This window comes from Schistocerca serialis, chromosome 1, assembly GCF_023864345.2.
Source record: "Schistocerca serialis cubense isolate TAMUIC-IGC-003099 chromosome 1, iqSchSeri2.2, whole genome shotgun sequence".
Lineage (NCBI taxonomy): Eukaryota > Metazoa > Arthropoda > Insecta > Orthoptera > Acrididae > Schistocerca > Schistocerca serialis.
The window spans coordinates 305652276-305678209 of NC_064638.1; the positions used below are offsets into that span (position 1 = coordinate 305652276).

At 39.7% G+C, this 25934-nt stretch overlaps 1 protein-coding gene across 1 annotated transcript in view; it reads left to right on the forward strand.

Annotated features, from left to right (window-relative positions):
• The window catches only part of LOC126469069 (39S ribosomal protein L20, mitochondrial), a 31617-nt gene that overhangs the window by 5433 nt on the left and 250 nt on the right, over positions 1–25934 (forward strand). The window contains exons 2-3 of the mRNA XM_050096602.1: positions 6813–6923; positions 14199–14342. Coding sequence (XP_049952559.1) covers positions 6813–6923; positions 14199–14342 — 255 coding nt within the window. The remainder of the gene's footprint in view (positions 1–6812; positions 6924–14198; positions 14343–25934) is intronic.

The following is a 25934-nucleotide window of genomic DNA, read 5'->3' on the forward strand; positions in this document are numbered from 1 at the left end:
CTGGCTGCATCTTTCTCAAAACTGTTATCTAGGACAGATTCCCTGCTGATGACCCAGCTTTCTCGTAGGATGCAGAGTATGGTTTCTCCCATTTTGTTCCTTTATTTTACATCGCATATTTCGATTAAAATATACGTTCAGTTCCCACACCTGGATTTGACGTCCACCATTTCAGTTTTTTTTAGACATATGTGTCAGAAGTGGAAGTTCACCCAATACCTTATGGTAGCCAGCCCATGTGGGGTGTCGTCAGGTACCCATACTATCTTACCGCCCTGAACCTGAGGGATCGCAAATTGGTGTCAGAGCTGTCTCCTCCCTGTGGATGCTGGGTAGTAGTTGCCTGGCCATTTGTGGGCAATGGGAATCATGCTCTGGGTGTAAAGCCAGGTGGCCTTTGCTCTGGCTGGAGGGGTGCTCATGGGGAGAGCCCTTGTTTGGAGTAGGGCAGAATCGTGGCTGATACCTAGCATCATGAAAAGGCCAAAGTTGTCAACAAGTGATCACTACACTCCAGCAGTCTTTTCAGACAGACCAAAATTCACTGCAGATCATTAAGACCTAGTAACTTTTCCTACTTGGCCATGCCATGGGAGGAAAGCAAAGCCAGGTAACATGCAGACACAGCCCTCAGTTCCTGGTTTGCACTCAGACAGATGGACAGTCTTTCTCTCTACTAATCCAATGTTTTTTGTGGAGATACTGAAAATGTATTTGGTGAACACACTTCCCGTACTGAATTGCGAAGTGGTTCAATCTTAATAATATGACAGAGCCTAACCAGTTCTGGCTATTACTTGCTGGCAAACAACTAAGTGATGTACCTGTTACAATAACCATGATGTAGGGTTTAATTTTATATTGAGACCTAATGCTGCAAATGCGTGAACTCTGCAAACACTTAGAGGAACAAGGGATCCGATATGAGCATTGTGCTTGTTGAGGCTTGCAAAACAATGCGATTGACAACAGAGCATTCATCCTTGCTTTTGAGAGGGATTTGATTCCAGAGGTGGTCAATATCATGGTTTATTGCTGCAGTGGGAAGCTGTATTTCCCGTCCCCAACACAATACTTTAAATGCCAGTACTTTGGGCATATATCTTTGTAGTATACATACATCCCAACTGGTGGAGATTGTGGTCAGGCAGCTTTCAAAAATTCACCATGTGTGCTACCACCTTCCTGTGTCAACAGCAGGAATGAGTACCCTCCCTGATTCCCAAATTGTTATACCGTAATTAAGGAATGCAGAAACTGAAGATCTTTGACTGCATCTCATATTCCGAAGCTCAAAACAAATATGATCCTTCATATCCTGCTTTTGTCCAGGTTGGTATGTCAGTACCTGGCATACTTACTCCCTCACAGTCGACCTTTGATAGTAGTGCAGATACAAACTCTGACAATAAAGTTCAGTGAATGAAGTCAGAACGGTCGACTGGGCAACACTGGTGACTCACAATGCTGCACCCGCATAGCGGCTGGTATTGACAACCTGCTCCCACCATAGTTCACGTGAGCATCGTGTGTGTTCCATGTTAGACCTGTCGGATGAAGAGCTTGTTTAGTGCATTGGTTCTGAACTGAGAACAGGACAATGAATGTGCAAAGACTGAGAGAGACACATGCAATGCTGGTACATGTGTCTGGGGGCCAAGCACTGTCCATGAAGTGTGTGTGTGTGTATGAGTGGTTCTCCCGTTTTTGGGGGGGATTAAGCACTGTCCATGAAGTGTGTGTGTACAAGTGGTTCGCCCGTTTTTGGGGAGGCCGGGAAAGTGTTTCTGACAATCACCATGGTGGACGACTGGCAACCACCCTCAGTGAAGAAAACACTGAGAAAGTGAGGACATTAATTAAGAATGACCATCGATTAATTGTGCACTGACGATTGGAAGCAGGCACGTTTAGAGACTTCACAGGATTTTGTCGAAACGGTGGATGCTACACCCAATTTCTTGAATCATATTGTCACTGAGGATGAAACCTGATGTCTCTGGTATGACCCTGAAATGAAACGGCAAAGCATGGAATGGCATTCTCAGAGACCCCCTTGTCGGAAAAATGTCAGAGCCAAAAATCACGCCTCAAAACGATGCTTATAACCTTTTTTGGTAGTCAACGCATTATCCACAAAGAATTTATACCTAAGGGAACAAGACTTTACACTGCATGGTATGTTGAAATTTTGACCCGTTTCGTGCAATGTCTACTCAGGGTACAACGAAAGTGAGCACAACAAAGTTCCTGGTTTTTTGTTCACAACGAGGCTCGCTCACACAAAGCCAATATCGTCAAACAGTTCCTGGCAAAAAAGGGGGTGGTGCAACTTGAAAATCTACCATACTCGCCGGATCTGAATCCTCCAGACTTCTTCCTATTCCTCGACTCAAACTCATGTTGAAAGGATAGAGATATGATGATATTCCTGACATCCAATGAAACGTGACTTCGCTTTTGAACACCATTCCAAAGGAAGACTTCTTGCAAAGATTCCAGGACATGTATCACAGAGCTCAATGCTGCATAGTTATGGGAGGTGACTATTTCAAAGGACAGTAAGGTAACTGTAGTTCATAGTTCATCTATGTTAATGTTACAGGACTATTCACCGAACTTCATTGTCAGAGGTTGTAAATTAGACTGTGGGAGTGACAGGCCCTGGGCAACAGGCCTCACCTCTTGTTTTTCCATGGGCACCATCATCAGAAACCATTCCCACATCCAGCTGGATGGCAAGTCAGAAAGTGACCCCAGAGGCATCCCTCCCCCCACCCCCCACACCCCCACCTACCTTCCCATGGTGTTGGACTCCAAGCTGACAGCCGATAGTTATGATAGTGGTCTTGGGGTGTAAGCTGCCCCAACAAGGATAGCTTTTACGTGATAATTCAGCGATTTTACTGACATGTCTCTGTGAACAACAACTAATTTTCTTCTGTTACATGATCTGTGTTCTCTCCAACACATTTCACTGACAACCATTCTCCAACTCTTCAAGGTTACTGTGCATTGTGGCTGAGCTGTACTGTTCTCGAGGGGGTTATCAAAAGGGTCTGTATGTAGGTTTGCACAGATACTAGTGAGTGGATTACCTTCTATAATAGTTCGAAGCAATAGCAGTTTGACAGTGAACATCCCAACCATTCACAATTCATTTATTACCAGGCAGGCTGCACTTGAAGACCTGGAAATGACCACCTTAATCCAAGAACTCCCTGGCCTCATGTTCTTCCTACCTGGAGATTTCAGTGCACACCACCCCTTGTGGGGAAGAACCGCATCATATGGTAGGGTCCCTTCATATTAACCAGCTTCTTTCTGATTTTGATCTGTCTTTCCTCAATGATGGTACCCTTATTTACAACCATGGCATATTTTTGGCTATCAACTGTACAGTCTCTTCCCTCAGTCTTGTGGCTTTGCCCCAAGGTGACCTGTACGACAGAGATCACTTTCTGGTGATTGTCACTTTCGTGTCACCATCTGAAGGGCCAGTTACCATGTTGTGCTCATTGAAGAGCCAGTTGTCAGTTGCATACTTCCGCTGTGACCTATGTCCCCTCCATTGTATGGTATAGGAGTCATGAGAGACATCTGACATGATCACCCATGCCTCAACTAGTGCTGTTCTGCTTTCTGCAGGCCACCTCTGCTGTTGGCTGGTCCCAAGGTGGACCAAAGACATTGCAACAGTTAATCAGAAGATCTCTGTGCTGAGTGTTTCACTCTGGGTTAGTTATACCTGGGCTTGTATTTTGATAAAATTTGCATTTGGTGTAGTTCTTAATCTGTAGCCTCAGCTGAAGGTCAACTCCATGGCACCATATTTCTGGTTGCACCACACTTGGAACTCTTGTTTCATAGTCCCAGTTTTTGGGACTTCTCTTTCTTAAAACGGCTGACATGTGCACCCCATCTTAATCAACTAAAGATTAGCTACATTTGAAGCCTTAATTCTCCCCACTTCCTTGCCCACAGCTCTTGTGGTGTGGATTATACCACTCGACTTCATTTTTTGCTGTACCCTGGTGTCATCCCACCTGGACTATGGTTGTCAGATTTATGGTTCAACAGCACTTTTGGCTTTGAAGTTAATGATTTTACTCTCGTACTGGTCTCCAAAATTTGTATTTCGTTTAACTTCCCATGACACATTACAGATTGCAAAAAAAAAAAAAAAAAACACACACACACACACACACACACACACACACACACAAAATTTTTGCATCTAGATGGCATTTATGAGAGTACTGTATTGCCAGATAATAGGAATATCAACAAAATACCAGTACTTATTGAACCTAGATAAATTACTTAACTTCATTTACATAAAAATTAGTAAAAGGAACTGCTTTCTATTGATAAAGGCAAAACTTACATTTCAAACCCGTTTGAATTTGAATGCACGAGTTGACCTTCAAAGAGACTCTGTATAAAAAGAATTTTTAACAGCTGATATTAAATGCATTATTAGTTGTACATCAAATTACAAAAATTAAGACTGAAAAGAGGATAATGGGAAACTAGGATATATATTATAATTGCAAAGGACTACTGTCATATACAGCCCAGCATCATGATAATACTTGTAGCTACTAAACTGTCACTACATTTAAAGAATAATTTGACCCGGTGCATTATTGTGGAATTAGACTGGTCACAGCTGCCTTCAGTAGTCCCGTAGACAGTCTCCTCTCTGAAGCCAGGATCTCAGTTCTTCAGTTCCAGTTCTGCCATTTCTTGCTCACTTATGCAATCACCATCCAACAATTTTCTAATCACTCAACTTCTCAAATACTTTTTGCATACAAGGGAAAGCAACTTCTGACATTCGCCTCTGGTGGCATTACCAATTGCGATGTGCCAAGGTTGCTGGGACCTGTGCATCCTGCCTACACCTCTCCGTTCCCCTTCCTTTTGGTTAATACCCAGATCATAAATTAGGACTGATTGTTTCATGGACCTTGCCCCATTACATTTTGGCCTCTGCTTCTGAGTTCTTCGGTGGTGTCAGGGTGTTTACCCTCATTTGCACTGATCCTATCAAACCAGAGAGAGGACATTGTAGGTTTTTACATCTTCCACCTGTCTGCAACATCATTTGCTGTTGAGAATGTGTAATGTTATGATGGAATTGTAGCCATTAACATAGCCCTACATTTTATTAAATAGACCTCCCTCAGCTGTATTCTACTTTTTTGTAGTGACTCAATGAGCAATCTTCAGGCTATTGATTGATTTCACTCTTGTCTCACTGTGGTATCTGCTATTCATGGTCTTCTCTCTGATCCTGGATCATTCTGTCTGCTTAGTTGTCTTCCTCTCTATCCCAAGTCTTTGGATATTGTAGGAGTGAACTGGCCAACAAGTTGGCTACAGGAGTGGCGAATAGGTTGGCTACTGGAGTGCTTACATGCCCAACATTTGCTTTGATGGTCCCAGATGCAGACTTGAGGGCACAAATGGAACATCTCTTCGCACAGAGATGGACCAACATCTAATGGGCTTCTGCCTCCTCTAAACTCTGCACTATCAAGGGGACAATTGCTGTATAGCGTTGCGTCCCTTGGTCCCTTCTTCCCCCCCCCCCCCCCCCCCCATCCCCTGGATTAATCAACTGTCGTATGTTGTCTCCACATTGGTCACATCAGATTAACCTACAGTTTTATATTATGAGATGAGCTAGTCTCATATTGTAGTTGTGGCACTTCAGACATTAGCTCACATTCTGGTGGATTGCTCTCCCCTTCTGACTGTTCATGGCTGTGGTAACCATTGTCTTTCAGATTGTTTGCCTCTAATGTTGGTGGATGATGTGTGGACAGTTGACATAGCTCTTCATATTCTCCGAGAGTGTGTGTTTTTTTTTCTCAGATACAACATTGTAAACTGCTTTTGGGGAAGGGGCAGGGCAGTTGGAGTGGGGCCATCTCTTCCGCGTGCTGGGGTGGGGGACCCTAAATTCTTCTTCCTCAGCCAGCTTCCTTTGTTATCCCCCCTTTCCTGTATTTTTATTGCTTATCAGTGTGGTTATCCCTTTGCTGCAGCCTATTTTATGTTTTGGGATAGCACTCCAATGAAGAAGAGACCTGAAGAATTCCTTACCTTGATACTAGCTGACAACAAAAGAACTGTCAAAGACGTTTTTATGCTTTCATCCAGATAGTAGGCACTGTTTCCATCTTTAACACTTTGACTATAATGGATAGGGCATGGGAGAGCTATGGGAGGGACAGGCCCCGTGACCTCACTGTTGAGTACCTTAACCCCCTAACCAACCAATCAACCTTCAGCATGATGTAGACTAAATGGATGTTCAAAAATAATGTTTGTGATTATAAATTCCAGTCATGAAATGCAAAGAGATCTTACGTAATGTCATTCATTTCTTCTTGTTCATATCTGAGAGGTGACCCAGCCAAACAAAATTGATGCAAGACTATGCTGGCAATTGTGAGTAAATAGCAGGAAATAAAACTAATACTGGAAACGCAAAGTCAGTTACTGATTAGTGTGTGATAGTGTCTTCCTGCAAAATCTCCATAATGTTAATAGCTTGGTGTGTAGTATAGCCTGAGGCATATGTTTGTTCCAGATTTGCTACACTTCTCATTATTAATAACTAGAACTGGGACTTAAATTAAGAAAAGCTTTACCACATAATAAACAAATCTCTGATGAATATTATGCTACATATTATGTACACATATAATACATGAATTATGTAAAATGCAGTTGGTTTTCTTTGCTTTATTAAAGTTCTCTGCATAATTAACAATTTAATTCTTTAAATGTAATCACAGCATTTCCGTGGGCGAAGGAGGAATTGTTACTCTGTAGCAGTGCGATATGTCCACAGAGCTTTAGTGTATGCTACAAAAGGAAGACGGTTAAAGAAGGCTGATGCTGCACAGGTAAACATTGTTATTTTATCATTGTTGCATTGTATTGTTATACAACATTTTTTATTTATAGAAATTTGAATTTCTGCATAGTTTGATATTTATCACTTTTATCCATGCAACATTTTGCTCCTATAAATGCCGGGAAACAGCAATGTTGAAGATAAGAGTCAGATGATAATGATAAAGTCCATGCTGAATCTTTTATACATTTGAATTAGATGCTTTGTGCTTGGTTTTCTTAGTTGATGCAGAGTGTAGTTTCTTAATCGTGAAAGTGTGTGAATTTCAATCTCTTGGTTGTAACTTTGAATATTACTTCTGGGTCGACCGAAGTGTCCGATCCCACCCGTTGGCTTTGACCCGTGACGTAAGGCTGTTGTGGTGTGTGATGTCATGATGGCGCGGAGTTTGGTTTGTGAGTGTGGCATGTTTGTAGGTGTCGTGTTGCGGTTTGTGGTGCCCTCTGGTGATGTGTTTAGGATTCCATGTTGTGTGGTGTAATGGGTTCAGTTTGGTCTTACTGATTATCGTGGCTGGTTCGCATTTTGGCTGTGTTTCGAGCAGAATTGGTTTCAGTTAGTTAACAATTTGGTGGTTTTGTGTGAAAGTTATTGTAGTGCTGTTCGATGTAGGTCGTATGTTAATGTGAGTAAATGAATTTGTTGTTGGTCTTGTTAGGTATGGATATGACCGATAAAGAGTTGGCGCAACTCATTTGGAGCTGATCAAATCTCTGCAGCTTTTTGGGTTGATTGCAGAGGTGGTCAAGTGTGCTGTCTGTCGGAAGGAAATGACATTGGCAGATATGTGGCGATGCCGTAGGGATAACTTATGGTGCTCCATACGTCGCAGTTCCTGGTTCGAGAAGTCTAGGTTGGGTATGCGCGAGATTGTATTGTTGACATATTACTTTTGTTATAGATCCTCTCAAAGTTTTTGCGCACATGAGACTGGCATGAGTGAGAGGAGTGTGCTTGACTGGTTTTCATTTTGCCGTGAAGTATGTTCTGAGTTTATTAAGTACAGGGGTAAGTTGGATGGGCCTGGGGTTGTGGTGGAGGTGGACGAGTCGCAGTTTGGGAAAAGGGAGTATGGCAGGGGTAAGTCTGTGGTTCTTCTCTGGGTGTGGGGAGCTGTTGTACCGGGGGTGGGTGTTCGGAATGTGTTTTCAGGGTTGTGGAGGAGCGGTCTAAGGCGGCATTAGTGGGGTTAATTGAGGCGTTTATAGAACCAGGTTCCACTGTAGTTTCAGATGTTTTTTCTTCTTATAGGGGGTTTGGTGAGAGGGGGTACAATCATTATTTGTTAACCATAGTTTAGAGTTTAAAAATTATGAGACAGGGGCTTGTACGAATACTATAGAGTGGATGTGGGGGCCGTTAAGTCAGTTCTTGGGAGGGGTAAGAGGTGCTTTTCCAACCTCCAGTCTGATTTAGATGAGTACTGTTGGCAGAAGAGTGTCCCTGAGGGCTATTGTTTTTTTAAGGGCTCTTAGTAAGATGTACAGGCCGAAGGTGGTTAGTTAGGGTGGTTTGGGTTGGTGGCTGCGACCCAGGGGAGTGGGGTTTAGTTGTTGGTACTGTTTGTGACGGGGGGAGGGGGGGGGGGGGTTGTTGGTTTGTGATTTAGTTGTGGAGGATCTATTTTGTTGCAGTTTTTGTTGAGTTGTAGTGTGTGATTCAGATTTTTTTTTTTTATTATTAATTTGCGTTTGGCTTTTGTTTATGGGTATTTTATTTTGGGGTGAGGGGGGAGGTTGGGTTTGGGGGGTGGGGTGTGGGTGGGTTGGGTCTTTCTTTTGGTTGTGTATTTTTTCGTTGGTTTGTGGTTTGTGTGTGTGTGTGTGTGTGTGTGTGTGTGTGTGTGTGTGTGTGTGTGTGTGTGTGTGGCCGACCTGTGTTGCGGCGCCGGAACTTTGTAGTGGTAAGTTTTTATTTTTTCTTGTTCTTAGTGTATTTGTTGTGTGTTGGGGTCGAGGGAAGTGTTCCATTACAATGTGTGGCTGTGGCTGTGAGTGTTTTGGGGCTGTGGGTGGTCAGGTATAGGGAGTTGCTGTTGAGCTATATAGGTCAAGGGAAGTGGTCGATTCCAATTTGTGGGATCGCGAGCTGCTGTTGAGATATATAGGTCAAGGGAAGTCCGATTCCAGAGGATATTGTGTTTAGTGGAATTTGGGAAGTTTTTTGTTGTCGGTTTTTTCGTTGTTTTGTGTGGTGTGGTATGGGAGTGTGTGTCTAAATTTGTTTATAAAGTTTATATTTACTTTGTCCCCACCCAAAAAACCCCAATTTTCCACACTTGTCTCGTTAGTGTCATTAGGTCTTTTGTGGAACGTGTGTGTGTGTGTTGCTTTTTGATGTATTTTCGTGTTTATCAAGTTTACCTAATGACGTCATAGGCACTATATTGGAGTCGTGGTGTATGGTTGTTTCTGCCATATTTGTGTATCATGGGTCAAAGCAGACGGGTGGAATCGGATGCTTCTGTATTTCCGTACTTCCTTCACTAAACAAAATCAGTATGAAGAAACATTTAATCAGGAATTACATTGGGGTTGTGACTGAGTTGCAAAATATACTAAAGCATAATTTATACTGAAAATTGTAATGGATTGATCACTTAAGCACTACAGCTAATATTGGAATTTTTTGTGTGTTACCTATTACTTTTCACTTCACCTACTAGTTGGAAATTAGTTGATTTTTGACTACTACTCCTAGTGTTACAACTGGACTTAGTTTACCATTGTTGTTTCTTTGAACAATCTCTACAAAACATGAAATTGTACAGATGCTCAGAGAGCAAACGTTGAAATGTACTCATGTTACTACACAGATGATGATATGATGCTATACATTTATAGGAAAAATCAACAACTGCAAGCTGCTTCAATAAAATATACTGGACAATAAATTAAAGTTGGTGCCAATATAGTCACATTGTTACATACAGAAATTAATTGTCAATTAATGTAAAAACAGCTACTTTGAAAGTAAAAGGAAAACTCTGCTCTTCTGAAACTTTTAGCTGCTGTTTTAATTACTGCTTCACACTAGGCATTTATGTAACTTTACTGGTTTATAGAGAATGCTGTCAGCATTCTGTATGCTGCGAAGTTTAAAACCTGTTAACTGGAATTATCCTGATAAATTATAGACAGAGTAGATAATAATGTGTAATTTTACCGTGTTCGTGAATACTGAATTTGCATTTATGTGGTGAACGTTTGTCACCAGAGTATAATACTTTGTTCCATTATGTGGATTGTGTCCAAATACTCTATATGAAAATTACTTTTACTTCTAGTATTGGGATTGTGAATTTCATAGTTCATTCCAGATTGACACCACTGACAATGTATACTGTTAAGTAGTACACGTATTCGTGTGTTTTAGAACTGTAAGATCTGATGTGAAGAGACTTCAGCTAAATGATGGTTATTGGATTTGCATAATTATGTTACTGCAAGTGCCAGTTCAGTAAAACACGTCTTTCTTACTGTGGAGCATCCCAGAAGGTCGTGTCATCATACTTTTAAGTATGCTAGCAATCCTGTCTGCAAGTAAACACACTGATAGAGATTTCTATATTCAGAGCAAACATAACTGAGCTGTTTGGTTTACTTAAATCCATGTAACATTGCAGCCTGTTCGTTACCCCATCTAGATGCTTAGGAAATTTGTATACGGTGTTTCAAGTAGTGTGTGGCTGAACATCTAAAAGTAATTTTTTTTTGTCTCGAGTTGCATAATTTTGCATATGAAAATTTTAGGACTAAGCCATTTGCTGAGACCCCACTGTTATTATGTTTGTATCATCATGTAACTTTTTAATACTTTTGCATGATCGATTATTATGTGCTGTATAACAGATTTTTTCACAATGAGTGCCTTTTTGTACAATTTGACAAAAATTTTGTTCTGCCACAATGTAATGTGGGGCATTGAACTGCCTCATGCCAATGTAACAGAAATGTGATGTAGGGAGAGAGATGTTGCTATTATGGTGACCACATTTTGTGAGGCAAGAAGACATAATCAGTTTGCAAGAGTACATATTCAGTATGTTGACACTGCAAAATATATCTGCCACCAATTATGAAAAGTGAAGTTGGGACACCTTACAGCTTCAACAGAGTGGCCAGAAGATTTGACTATATGAGGAAAGCCAGCCAAGATAAGTCGTGTTGATTCATGGTGGCGAGTGAGCACGCTACCTTATTTTGGTTCCCAGTCTAAAGTCACATAACTAATACTTCAGAAAATTGTATGCAGGCTATGTGGCATCTTCACATTGGGGAGTCACCTACATGGTGTCTACCTCTTGAGGGTGGCCACCTCCCTGGTGGGACACGTGTTCAAAGTAACTGGCTTGCTATCCTGTCACTGTAGTCTGGCCCTTGAGGACAACCTCGTTGCTGATCAGCGCCAGGGTGGGCACACGATTTTGCCATCAGTCATGCTGGGGGCTACGGTTTTAGTATCAAACTTCCCTTTTCAGTATTCTGTGGCCCGAAGTGGGCTGGCAGCCAGCATGGAGCTGCCATTCATCAGCCATGATCAGTGGTCTCTGCATTTAATACCATCCTGCTGATAGTGTGTGACACAGCCTAAGCATCCCACTGCCGAGATAAAACTGCTGCTGATAGCTTGCTGAGCTCTGCAGCTCACTACACCATTTAAGATTAAATGGCCTCCCCTCCATTGGTGGCCATATGATTACCGTATTTACTCGAACCTAAGCTGCACTTTTTTTCCCGATTTCGTAATCCAAAAAATCTCCTGCGGCTTAGAATTGAGTGCAAAGTAAGTGAAAGTTCTGAAAAATGTTGGTAGGTGCCGCCACAACTAACTAATGCCGTCAAATATATGTAGCGCTACACAGGCATGCTTTGCAGGCACAAAGATAAATACTGGCACCAAAACCTCTGCGTCAGTAAATAAATTAAAAAAAAAAAAGTTAGAAGACGAGCCTTTTTCTCCACCCCGAGTTTCGACCACTGCATTTTCATACATTATCCAGTGAAGTAAATACAAATTCTGTATTGTTCATCTTCGAATGTAGCAGCATTTCAATGTACTACGAAAATCCGACTGGAATGACTGACTGGGATGTTTGTCAATATGGCCAACTCTATATTCTGAATTTTTTCTTACCTGTGAGAAGAGATGGTTGCTAATAGGAACTTTTATGAATTGTGAATCACATGCAGTATTTTCTTCACCATAAGAATAATACAAATATAAACATTTTGCCATGTATTCTTTTGTGTTTGCTACTATCTCATTTAAATCCTGTCTGCCTAATAAACTAGTGTGAGACAATACCAAACACGGAAGAATATACATTTCATGTCATGTTTATATTCGTATTATTCTTATGCCCAATAGTGATACAGTCAGAAATGAAGCACGGCATTTGACTAGATTTTTACATCTAAGACGACTCTAATTTCTGTGCAGAATGTAATGTACAAAAGAGGCGTCTGCAAAGATTTTCAAACGGAGAAAAATTTTAGCTGAACTCTCGTTCAGAACATCTTCTATCATACGCAGTATATTATTTGGTTCTTGTTGATCATTATCAAAGAAAGCAGCAGTGTAAGTAACAACAAATAGCAGTCTCTTGCCATTGTTTCGCTAATGAGACAATTCCTCCCTTTTTTATTGTAAGCAGCGGTAGCGCACACAAAAGCCAGCCATGCTGTGAGCGGCGACAGGTCATAAACACACATTATCAGCATGCGACATACAATGCATGACACAGTACAATAATGCATTTTCAGCTTAGAGTGATGTAAGCACGTATAACAAAGAGAACAGCACTTATCAGATCAAAGGAAAATAAGCAATCGATTCAAACCAGACGAAGCACGTGAAAAAGGAAGGGTACCCGTATAATTATGGACGGAGCGCCTGATGCATAGCAATGGCTACCTGGTAAAGCTTAACTGCTAAGCTTACGACTCGAACCAAGCTACTGTAGCTGTATCATCATTCATTCGACCTAAATTGTGTCTCATATTACAATGGACCAACTTTGTTTCGATTTGGAGATGTAGCCTAAAACTTTTCTCTCCCCTTGAATTTCAAGTCTTAAATTTCAGGTGTGGCTTAGATTCGGGAAAATTTTTTTTTCTTGATTTCGAGTCTCATTTTTCAGGTGCGGTTTAGATTCGAGTGTGGCTTAGATTCGAGTGAATGCGGTATACCTATCATGAATAAAAGTCTAATTCAGTCAGGGGTATCTTAATAGCAGTCCACTGCTCATTTTGTTACCACCACCATTCTTGACCCACATCCAGACAAAGAAACTGGGGCCTCATCTTGATCGTCACACAGCCATTTCCTCTGTCACCGGTGGGGTCTCCACACAGCCCCCTCAACAATTTTTTGAGCTGTTGTTTAAAGTTAAGAACAGGTGCTGTACCAGCCAGAATACTTTTCCTGTTGTTCTTGTAGATTGGAGTGCTGTAACCAATGAAATGATAGTCTAATGTAACCAGTGATAGATAAGCAAACATACAGTGTTTTTAGCACCATACTTGGTTTCATTATTACCCAGTTTTCTTGTTCTGCGATATTTCTTGGAATACAGGCAATGACAAAATAAGTGGGGCACCTAGAAGGGGAGGAGTAAGTGAAATGCAACTGCATGTATTAAGAGGTTATTTTATTTTATTTCAGTGATAACTAACTGAAGGGAAATAACAATGAAATTGAAATTGCCAGTATAAACACTTGGCTGGTCTTTTGTCAGGAGGACACTGCACTCTCTTGGGCCTGAATACTTGCAAATATTCAGTTGAGAAGGTGTCATAAAGCCATTTTATCACCTCCTAAGGTGAGTTACCACATAACGTGTGGCTGGCCCTCAGTGCACTGGATATTAGAACCAGGATGGTTGCATACGCTTTCTTTCAAGGACAATTGGGGGATCTAGATGGTGAAGGGAGTCCCTTAATGTCAATCATGCAGTTCATAGAAAAATGCCATGTGTGGATAAGTGTTCTTCTGTTGAAAGATACTACCAGACACTGCCTCTAGTAGTCTGTGACCACCAATTTGGTGTAATTGTTTCCTGAATAATTGTCAAAAGTGACCTTAAATGATGTACATTGGCTACATTAGGGTTCTAAATTATTACTGTTTTAGATTAAGAGTATTGTTATTCAAGATGACAGCATTATTTTTGGTGTCATTTCTGTCAATAAGGATTGTAGAATGGATTTATTTTCAGCTTGCTCTAAGTGATACGATTATTTACTTACTCTTCAATTCACAGCTATGGGAACAACGTGTAACAGCTGCATGTGAAGAACTTGGTTTCCGGTATCCTCTGCTAAGGGAGGCATTGGCTCGAATGAATATACTACTCAATAGAAAAACGCTTGCGGATTTGGCTGTGTGGGAACCTCGGACATTTAAAGTAAGCTTATGCTACATTTATTTCTGTGTTTAGTGTAAAATATAATTTCATTTTCAAATGTTTTACAGTCCAACTTGAGCCTTTATTTTGTCAGCTAAAAATAATAAAAAGTGAGAAAATTAGGACTGTGAAAGTGGAATAAATGTAATTATTTATTAATTTTCTGTTCTAACTTAAATCATTGATGAAGCTCAGAGGACCACACAACTCAGACTGGCCACTACATCCTCCTCTGCCAAACGGAACATTCTGATATGGTGTCAAGGGGCATTGTGTCAGCACACCTCTTTCCTGGTCGTTGTCAGGTTTTCAGACCTTGGAGCAGTTACTTATTATTAAAGTAGTCCCTCAGTTGGCATAAAGATGCTGACTGGACTTCTTTCCAGCCCTTCCACTGAGGAAAAATTCCTGGCGTAACCAGGAATGGAACTAGTGTCCTTCACTTGGCAATCACACGATGGCCACTCAGTTGTGCAGATGGACTGTTCATTATTCTAAATCTCTTTTATTTTATTTGAATAAGAGTCAACCCAACAATTTTCTTACTTTCATGTGAAAGAATGTTTGGGTTGAGAATGTGTGTGCATTGTACTTCTATGTAAAATTCTGCTCTACTACAGTCATATGTGTAGTTCTTGAATGTGTTCAGTGTCATCTGTCATTGTAGAAACTGAGGCTCTTTTACGCAAGACCGCTACGGTCGCAGGTTCGAATCCTGCCTCGGGCATGGATGTTTGTGATGTCCTTAGGTTAGTTAGGTTTAACTAGTTCTAAGTTCTAGGGGACTAATGACCTCAGCAGTTGAGTCCCATAGTGCTCAGAGCCATTTTTTTGAGGCTCTTTTATGATTGAAAATTCATTAAAATGCCCTGCTGTCAGTTTTCTTAATGATGACTGATGATGCTGAATCAGCATTTCAGTGAAAAAAGTGATCTCACTGAGCAAGTAGTAAGCAAAACATTTCCTCAGAGGTAAAAGTTATAAAATTTTCTCTGTAAGTAGTAAATTAGATTTGCATGATGTTTTTTCAGAAGAAATGTATTGTGTGTAGGCATTCAGCAAATCAGTAACAGTGCATCGTGAATGAGCAGCCCCAAACTACTGCAGAGTTTCTTTCTTTTCCTTTGTTTCAGTCCCACTGTATCATTATACCTTTCCTCTGATGTGGTACGTAAGACAGTATTTTTGTTGACAACCTAGTTCATCAGTAGGTCGCTAATAACAATTACTTACCTTTCTCAGACTTTTTTTCCTCAATCATTTTCAGTAATTCACTTTCGTCCCACAGGGTGTATACGACCCGGGAGATCCGGGAAAAACCCGGGAATTTTTTCATCCAGGAGAAAACTGGGAAAAACCCGGAATTTTTTAGAATTTTGAGAATTTTTCATAATTCCAGGAATTTTTCATTTTTTGGTTTTTAGTTAAATTTTTGTGACTTTGACAGGTAAGAACCAATACTCTAACAAAGAATATTACTGTATCTCGCTACTGCAGAATAATACTGCAGCAATAAAACACGAACAAGAGCGGGAGGGGGGGAGGCGAAAATAAAACTTAAGTTGCAAAGGAAATGTACCATATACAAGAACAAAACACAGTGCTCATACAAGCAGGTGCCAACAGCAAAATGTGTCAAAGGCTTTAGGAAGACTAAGCAATGTTTCATAACAACAAATTGCCTCTGATGAGCATGACGTCACAACTGTTTACATTAAATTCGTTGGAGCGGTTGCGAACGAGCTTACACACATGTGCAGATGAGTCGCATTTGAGTAGTAGCTTCTCCTCGCTTCTGGCTACAGAAGTGTGGCAGTTAGCTGTATAAGCAATAGCAGCAAGCAGCCAGATGCTATCCAGAAAATCTGCCCCGGATGGCAATTTCAGGCAGAGGAAAAGACCTTGTTTCACAAAGCGCTTAGCATCCAATGCACGTTGGTCTATTGATTACTCATATGATTTTGAACGCATCTCTGTTGGTTTTTGAATATTTTTGATAAAATTCTAAGTTGATTTCTGACTGAATCGTAAGTTGATTTTTGAATGCATGCGCAGTGTATGTGATGTCTCTGCCAGGGGAATCCCCGTCACATCTAGAAATAAACTTTCCCGCAGACAAAAGGGGACGGGTCTATACGAGCTGAGCGAATAAAGCCGAAAGGGTGAATGACAATCGCTGTTTATGTGGTTGACTGGGTTTGCAGATGATCAGTGTTGTTATAATTACTAGTGAATTCTGTAGATTCAGACTACCAGGGTGGAAATAAATTGCTAACAGGAATAACAGGCAACAAAGATTACTTATTGTCTTCTCCATGTATCCAAGAAAATGAAATTTTGACAGAAAATATTTGGCCAGACCGCTACAGTACTAAGGGCCAGTTATACAATCCCTGGCTAGCAGACGCTAAAGTTCTGTTCTGGGGAAAATGCGTTGTACGTACACGTAATAATGCCTAACCGGAGAATAAATGTGGGATAACTAAACCGGCAATTGTGACAGGGTTAATGAAGTTAACCAGAGAGTAAATGTTGACACTCGCAGGAATAGTTACAGAATTAGTGATGACAAGATTGTTTGTTAGAACGAGGAAGGAGAAGAAATGGGGACTCACACAAATTACGGAAGAATATGACGATTCCAAATTTATATAAAAATTTCATACTACTACTTTTCAATCTCTTCAGAAGCTAGAGTGTATGAATGAAATGTGAAACTATTTCCCAACAAAGAACTTTTTGCTTGTAGTAGGCCTAGTAGGCAATTGATATTGGTACTTCGTGAATTATATTCTGTCGTGTTATAAAAATGACCAGTTTTGCCTAAACAGTCTTGTTTATTTGATGTGTGTAACAATTGCTGCAGTATTAGGCAGGCCTATTTCTTTTTGTCTAGCAGACTGTGACAAAATACACGTAATTAATCGAGAAACCACACCAGTCTTGGGTGATATTTGTATTAACAACTTTTCCAGGAATTAGATGACAACATTTCGTTTTTTCATATAGGAAAATGTTGACTAACTTTGAGGAGATAATAGATTCTTTCCCAGAAAGGAAAGTACGCCATATACAGCTGTGGCAAGATTAGAGAGGAAAAAAAGCAAGGACTTAAGGACTGAAGAAACGTGTACTGTCTTGCTTGTCTCTTGTCTTTACTCGTTTTATGCATCCTATATTTAATTTTATGATACACAAAACAGCAAGTTATTAGCTAATAGGCAGTGAAGACTGCAAATTTTCTGAAGAGTTCTTGTTCTGCCGGTTACAAATAATTAATTGCGAAATTTCTTTAAGGATGTCAAACCGACCGACTGGGAGCAGGAGAGGCACCACAGGACATTTTAATTTCCACTGGCCGGAATATAGTTTGATGGCACCCATTACAAAATATTGCACGTTTGAATTCCACAAAGCAAAATACAGATACGTGCGATGGAAGAATGCTGTGTTGAGAGGCTTGGCACTTCATTACGGCGGACTTTACGACCAAATAACATGTCTTACATTCCCTCGAACATATAAGTTTTGTGTATCACTCTTCAGAAAGATGTGCGCTACAAAATGAAGAGATTATTTTTGAAAAGTCGATTTTTTTAAATTTTTGGCGTACTACCTCAAACGCTCGAGGGAGGGGGAGCGCCACTATCTAATATTGTCTTGGTTCAGAAATATCGTAGATCCGGACCTGATGCACAGAGCAGTCTGAGTTGTAGTGGGGAGGTGGTAGTCTCCACGTGACCTGTGTTTATGTTAAGTGATTTTGTTGTTTCCTCTTCGTTTACTGCTCTCACGTTAAATCAAAACAAAACAGATTTCTGTGGCTGGTTGCTGTCAAGTGAATTAAAATACATTCACATGATTATGGAAGGCTAAAATATATTATTAGTTAGAGATTTCATTTTGTTTCCATCTTTGACAGTCAAGCGTTAATCGCCTTGCAGAACATTGAAGTTATTTTTTTCAGTTTGTTAAAGAAATTTGACTTTTATTGATCTTTTCTGCTGAGGCCAATTTATTTGAAGTGAAGTGTTTAATTCCACATTATTGGCTAGTTTCAACTGTTCGCTGCATTTCAAGTTCACGTTTTCATCTTCTAGCATGTATGGTATTATGCCATAATAAAGAACCAGACATGAGATAATACGTTAATGGTACTCCAAGAAAATTTCCATCTGAATGTGGACATACGAATGTGCGCTTTAAGCCGAATTATGCATTTTAGTATGGTTCAAAAAATTCCCATGCTCTTGGAGTATCCTCTAATGTCTTGTTTCTTTTATGACATTTATGTAAGATCTTTTAATGTTTTACATGTACGAACATACGGGCTTCCTGCGTCATTGTAGCTGCGCAAGTGCAGCGACAGCTGTCATCTGGTGCAACTGCTGAAACGAATCTATTTCTAACAGGTCGCGGGAAAATATTCCGAATAGTTGAAACTTCTTGGCAGATTAAAACTGTGTGCCGGACCGAGACTCGAACTCTTTGAGGACGACCATTTAGAATATTTTTGAGCCCAGAAGATCAGACATTTACGTCGTCATTAAAAATTTTACTGGCACATTTGTGTGATGTACCTTAAAGTGTAACACGTGCAAAAAAGATCAACACTATGTGTGAAAGCATAGCTTCTCTTGCAGCATATTAATCTTAGAGACCAATATTATATGTGAAAGCTTTTCTTTTCTTGTAGCAGCACTATGTATATTAATTTAAACCATTACCTTTTCCTATTTGTGTGTTCGCACTACTTGACAATTATGTTCCTATTGGCTGACTGCATCACGTGTCCTGTGCTCTGAATATCCGCTGTCATCGGTTAGTGAGTTCTCTTGACATGAGCTATGACTGGCTTACAAAAGCGCATAGCAATCTTTGATTTCAATCCTTCGGAAAGTAACATGCAGCGTTTGGTGGAATTCGAATTTATACTTTCGTAATACGAAAGTATGGTGTGTATATGTTGCTGCACATCAGACGTCTTTCCAAAATGTGTTTTTTCCCCTGAATTTTGTTTCCTAAAGTGCCAGGAAATTCTACGCCGGTGTATAAAACAACAACTATTGAAAGGATTGATAAGTCAGGAGAAAGTATTTTTAACCGGGAAAAATCCGGGAATTTTTTTTCCTCGTCCACGTATACACCCTGTCCCAGTTCTGGGTTTAATCTCCGTCCTTTTATAATTGTTATAGTAGTGCAAACCATGCTGGGAAGGTGTCCCAGTCTGTTGTCAATTCCATTCACTGTGCAATCATATCTATTGTGTGTATGGACCAAATTAGGAGCAGAAAACCTAACCAGATATCCATCCGTTGTAAGGGAAGGGAGTTGTAAGGTACCCACACAATTGTTGCCCCATGACAGTTCATAGACTGCATGATAGGTGCCAGATGTGAAGACTCCCTGTGTAAGCTAAAGAGTATGTGCAAATTTCCAATCTGGAGCGCAGTGACTCCTGGGAATCATTACACTGCTAGGCAGTCACTGCTGTGGTGGGGTGGTACCCAGGGGGAGAGTCCCAGGTCAGAGTGGGTGGCGTCATGCCAGATGATCCAAAATTAAGATGATCAACCTATCTTACACTGGTGGCTACATGACCCCAGCCCACTTCTCCCATCACACAGTATATTACTACTTTTATTGAGTAGTACTTTAAACATGAGGAAACTACACTCAGTGAACACATTGGAACTTGGACAAGTTAAAAATATAAGGAATCAAATTTCCATGCATGATTTGATAGGGTAAATTGTGGCACACACTTCTTTATTCACAGTAGTGTAAATTCTTTTATTATCCTGTATTACTCATAGGTGTATCCCTTAAATCTTTTGTTTTTGTACATTTGTTAATGAACTGTGTATGTACTGAGTTGTTCTGTGGCCAAGTAACTTTGATCTATAGGTGGCCACAAAGATTTTGAAGATTTATGAATAAAAGTAGCCACCTATGATAAATGACTGGCCTTTCTAATGTGTCAGAGAAAAATAAAATGCCAAATGGCATGTGTGTCGGAGAAAGTAAGTCTAGGATGGAATAATGATGCTATGGAAAGGATAGGTTGCTGCTCATCACGTAGTGAAGGCTTAGTGTTGCAGACAGGCACAACAAAAAAAGAATACTATAAATCCCATGCATTCACACATCTACTTATCTAAACTCTCTGGTGTTCTGTTATAGTAGGTGTGTGTGGCATTGTTATTGTTGAATGTATGGGTGCTCTACTTCTGAGGAAGAAATTTGTCCAAAAGCACAGATATTTCTTAAATTCTCTAATATTTTTTTGTGTTGTGCCTGTCCTTGACTCAACGCCTCTGTGGGGTGAGTAGCAACCTATACTTCCCATGCTGTTGTTAATGTGTTAGTTAAATTCATTGTGGAGCCCTTCAAATATCACACTATTGGAAGCATGATGGGAGCATTAGTAGTAAGATGGTGGCCCAGCTGAAGACATGCTTGATGGGGTATTCAGATTTTGAGTCGCGAGCATGTGAAATTGGCAGGCGCTCATCTCAACATAATGTGTGGAGATATGTGAATGAGACAGAATTTTAAAAGTAATTTGTCAAAACTCATTGTACTGTGCCATAGCTGCCCATACACTAAGACTGTGCCAGTTAGTGCCATTTTGATACATAAAATGACGTAAGAGATTCAGAAGGGTAATGATTCTCAATTTCTCGATAATATAAAATTAGTTATGGCTTTGTGCTTCTTATTCATTGTATGCTACAGTATGACAGTATTTATGGTACTAGAGTACCAAAGTGACTTACTTTCAAAGTGAAAGAACACATTCCAAATGAAAACATGAAAAAATTGAGCATCTCTCAGTTTCAAGTGTCTCGCATCGTACATTTTTCTGATAAGTGCCACATAACCACCCCAAAAAGGAACTAGGTGACAAAATTCTCCTTTTCCATGTGGATATGTTAAATTTGCAAATTGTCAGCACTGGGGCATTAATTTTCATCTAAAGTTAGTTGAAAAGTGATATCTTATTAGTCATGTTGTAGATATCCATTGAAGAAATAAATGATCAATGTTATTTTCTGACATATTGTTTTATGGAGGAAGAGATTATGTACAAAACTATCAAACCTTGCTTACTAACTGGTATGAAAATATTTCATTCTTTTGAAATTTAGAAACACCGTATTGTGTATTAGCTTCAGTCAAAACCATCATATGAAAACATATAACAATATTATGAAAAGGAAAGTTACTACTCACAATATAGCAGAGATGCTGAGTCGCAGATAGGCGCAATAAAACGACTGTCACAAATAAAGCTTTCGTCAACCATTAAGGCCTTCATCAACAATAAACACACACACACACACACACACACACACACACACACACACACACACACACACGATTGCAGTCTCAGGCAACTATAAAAACATGGACATCACTTACGACTGGTTACATCCCCATTATTGGACAGCAGGTGTCATCTTTTTCTGTGTTACAGTGGATGGAGCATAATTTTGCTTCTATGAAACTTGGTGCAGTTTGAAACGCAGTTAAAAAATTGCAAGAATCTAGGTCTTTTATTGCACTTTGAATCTGAGACTGAAATCTACTTTTTTACCTGAAATTGTAGTTAATTAAGCATTACAAGAATCTTTAAGGTAAAATGCCATAGAACACTTAAACAATTTTTATTTTGTTTCTTACTGCAATTTTGTTATGAACTATTAGCAGTGAGCAAGAGAATTTATTGCAGAATTTCAAACATGGTGAGCGGATATGTGAGCAGAGGTATAAATATCACCCTGTGTTCGAATATTAATATGTGAAGAAGGAAAAAAAAAAAAAAAAAAAGATTCAGTGTTTGTGTCCATGAAAAGTATTTTGTTGGCTGGCAGATGGTTAAAAACAGTGTGACCAGGAAACATAGCACAGCCTCATGGCCATATCGTACAAAAGGAATCACAAATAATATTTAAGATGATTGATGCCTTGGCTTCTTATTGTAAACAGGGCCTCCAAACACTTTTTGTCTGTACGCTGCTTATTCTTATTTTCTTTCACTTTCCATTTATTTCATTGTCTAGTTGGAGAGACTTTCAAAGGAAGTAACTTTGTATTAAAATGTTTTTGTTAATTGCCTAACATTTCACAGATATTAAGAGGGGCAGCAAACAAATAAAAAGCAATGTGGAATGTAAAAGATTATCAACGTGTTTCTCAGAAATCTTTAGCAAATTACATAAATGACTACTTCATAAATACCCCAGTCAACCTGAATAAAAATTTATTCAGGGGTAGTAGAACCTCAGTTTCAAGAGAACAAAGTGTTAATTCTATAGTGCTGTGTGCGGCAAACGAATCGAGAGTTCTTAGAGTAATGAAAACAACACAGAATAAAATATATTCATGGATTGATGAGATACCTGGTTCAGTCATAATTAATTGTGCTAGTGTCATAATCAGAATAACTCTCACATCATATGTACATAATGTCAGGAGGAGTGTTTCTACAAAGATAAAAAATTTCAAAAATAAAATAATTGCATAAAAAAGGCAAGATGTACGAAATGGAAAACTGTAGATCAATAGCTTTGTTATCTGTATTTTCAAAGATAATGGAGACTGTCTTGAAATACAGAATTACAAATTACCTTGAAAAATTTAATCCCTTGTCTGTAAACCAACATAGTTTTCACAAAGAATCAACTATTACCCAATTTATTGAAAATGTCACGTTGGGACTATACAGAAACTATAATACAATACTAATTAACTTGGACTTAACAAAGGCATTCGATACTACCCAACGTGATATTTTGCCAGACAAATTAGAAGCTATTGGTGTACCCAGAAGTAGCAAAAAATGGTTTGTTTTATTCTTCATAATACGAGACAGGAGTAGAAATTCCCTCAGAAAACATTAAAAAACAAAGTATTGTTTAAAGCCCTAAATTCATACTCTACCAATTTGGGTAAAACACGGCAGTGTTCTATGGCCTCTCTTATTTGTGTTAATGATATCAAGAATCCAATCAATGGTACTCACATAATCATATTTGCTGATGGCACAAATGTTGTAACTGATATAAACAAAGTATTGCCAAACTCTGCAATCAGAGGTTTGGAATATTTAAAAAAAATGTTTGAAAATAACAAGTTAACCTTGCATATTTAAAAAAACTAATTGTATATATTGGAGGTAAACAGTCACAGCATGACATGGATCTCAGAATACAAAATAAATAAATTGAGAGGGTAGCTGTCACAACATTTTTAGGTGTGTGTGTAAATGAAAATTTAGACTGGGAAGCCCACATCTTCTGTCTCACTAACAAATTAAGATCAGCTTATTTTGCATTACATGAAATTAGTGGTGTGTGTAGTAGACGGTGTAGCAGAATTGTCTACTTTGCTTACATGCATTCTGCTATTACCTATGGCCTCACCTTCTGGAGTTGTAATAAGACACAAATGATAACCCATTTCACTCTGCAAATATGAACTATTAGAATAATTACTAACAGTTCAAGGCTAACACCCTCCAAACAGTTAATTCAACATCTAAATATTCTACCCTTACCATGCCGTTATGTCCAGAAATGGTTAATTAATATACAAGGTTATTACAAATGATTGAAGCGATTTCACAGCTCTACAATAACTTTATTATTTGAGATATTTTCACAATGCTTTGCACACACATACAAAAATTCAAAAAATTTTTTAGGCATTCACAAATGTTCGATATGTGCCCCTTTAGTGATTCGGCAGACATCAACCCGATAATCAAGTTCCTCCCACACACGGCGCAGCATGTTCCCATCAATGAGTTCGAAAGCATCGTTGATGCGAGCTCGCAGTTCTGGCACGTTTCTTGGTAGAAGAGGTTTAAACACTGAATCTTTCACATAACCCCACAGAAAGAAATCGCATGAGGTTAAGTCGGGAGAGTGTGGAGGCCATGACATGAATTGCTGATCATGATCTCCACCGCGCCGAAAATTCAAAGCGTTTGACTTTGTCATCGGGTGTCAGGGCTTGTAGCAATTGTAAACGGTAAGGCTTCTGCTTTAGCCTTTTCCGTAAGATTTTCCAAACCGTCGGCTGTGGTACATTTAGCTCCCTGCTTGCTTTATTCGTCGACTTCCGCGGGCTACGCGTGAAACTTGCCCGCACGCGTTCAACCATTTCTTCGCTCACTGCAGACCGACCCGTTGATTTCCCCTTACAGAGGCATCCAGAAGCTTTAAACTGCACATACCATAGCCGAATGGAGTTACAGTTGGTGGATCGTTGTTGAACTTCGTCCTGAAGTGTCGTTGCACTGTTATGACTGACTGATGTGAGTGCATTTCAAGCACGACATACGCTTTCTCGGCTCCTGTCGCCATTTTGTCTCACTGCGCTCTCGAGCGCTCTGGCGGCAGAAACCTGAAGTGCGGCTTCAGCCGAACAAAACTTTATGAATTTTTCTACGTGTCTGCAGTGTGTCGTGACCATATGTCAATGAATGGAGCTACAGTGAATTTATGAGATCGCTTCAATCATTTGGATAGCCCTGTATAAAAAAAAGGTACATTGAAAATTTTAAAACTAACTCATTTGGTTCTTACAATGCAAGAATGTGCAATGGTAGCCATATAAAAGAAAGAGTAATCTTAGGTTTTGGCTTAAGAACAAACAAACATTCAAGGTGCTAGATTGTACAACCAACTTCCAGCACAGATAAAGAAGAAATTGTCTTTATTTAAGAAAGTGTTCAGATTTTTAATAACCAGCTATAATAGTGTAGAAGAATACCTGCAATAACCTTGTAGAAAATAATTTTTCATGTAACTCGTCAGTCACACATTATGAAACTGTTTGCCATGATTTGAATGAGTATTTCAAACAGAAGTGTTAGAACTGGTGTGTGTTTGTATGTAATTGTCAACTGTGTATGCCATGTAAATATCTTTTTTGTACATTTATATAAGTAATCAAAGGTATATGTGTAATTTTGAATGAGATTTTGTGTAGGGTACTATGCACTGTACATCCTGTTGTTAGTATCATCATCATCATCATCATTATTTTCTGATGAAACCCATGCAGTGTACGTTGTCTCTGGATGTATACTTCTACCACCACTCCTCCTGCTAGTGCTAGTACAAAGAACAAGTTACGATCTAAAACTTCCTGGCAGATTACAACTGTGTGCCAGACGAAGACATGAGATTGCAACCTTTGCCTTTCGCGGGCAAGTGCTCTACCAACTGAGCTACCCAAGCACAACTCGCGACCCGTCCTCACAGTTTTACGTCTGCCAATACCTCATCTACTACCTTCCAAAAAGCTGTGAAGACAGGTCGTGAGCAAAGCTTGTGAAGCCCAGTTGGTAGAGCACTTGCCTGCTGAAGCCCAGTTGGTAGAGCACTTGCCTGCGAAATGCAAAGGTCCCAAGTTAAAGTCTCGGTCTGGCACACAGTTTTAATTTGCCTGGCAGTTTCATGTCAATGCACACTCTGCTGTAGAGTGAAAATTTCATTGGGTTATGAGTTGTTCCCTGCATACCTACTTTGAAAAGTGTACAATGTATTTCTGTGTGTAAATGTACATGTTCTGTTTTCA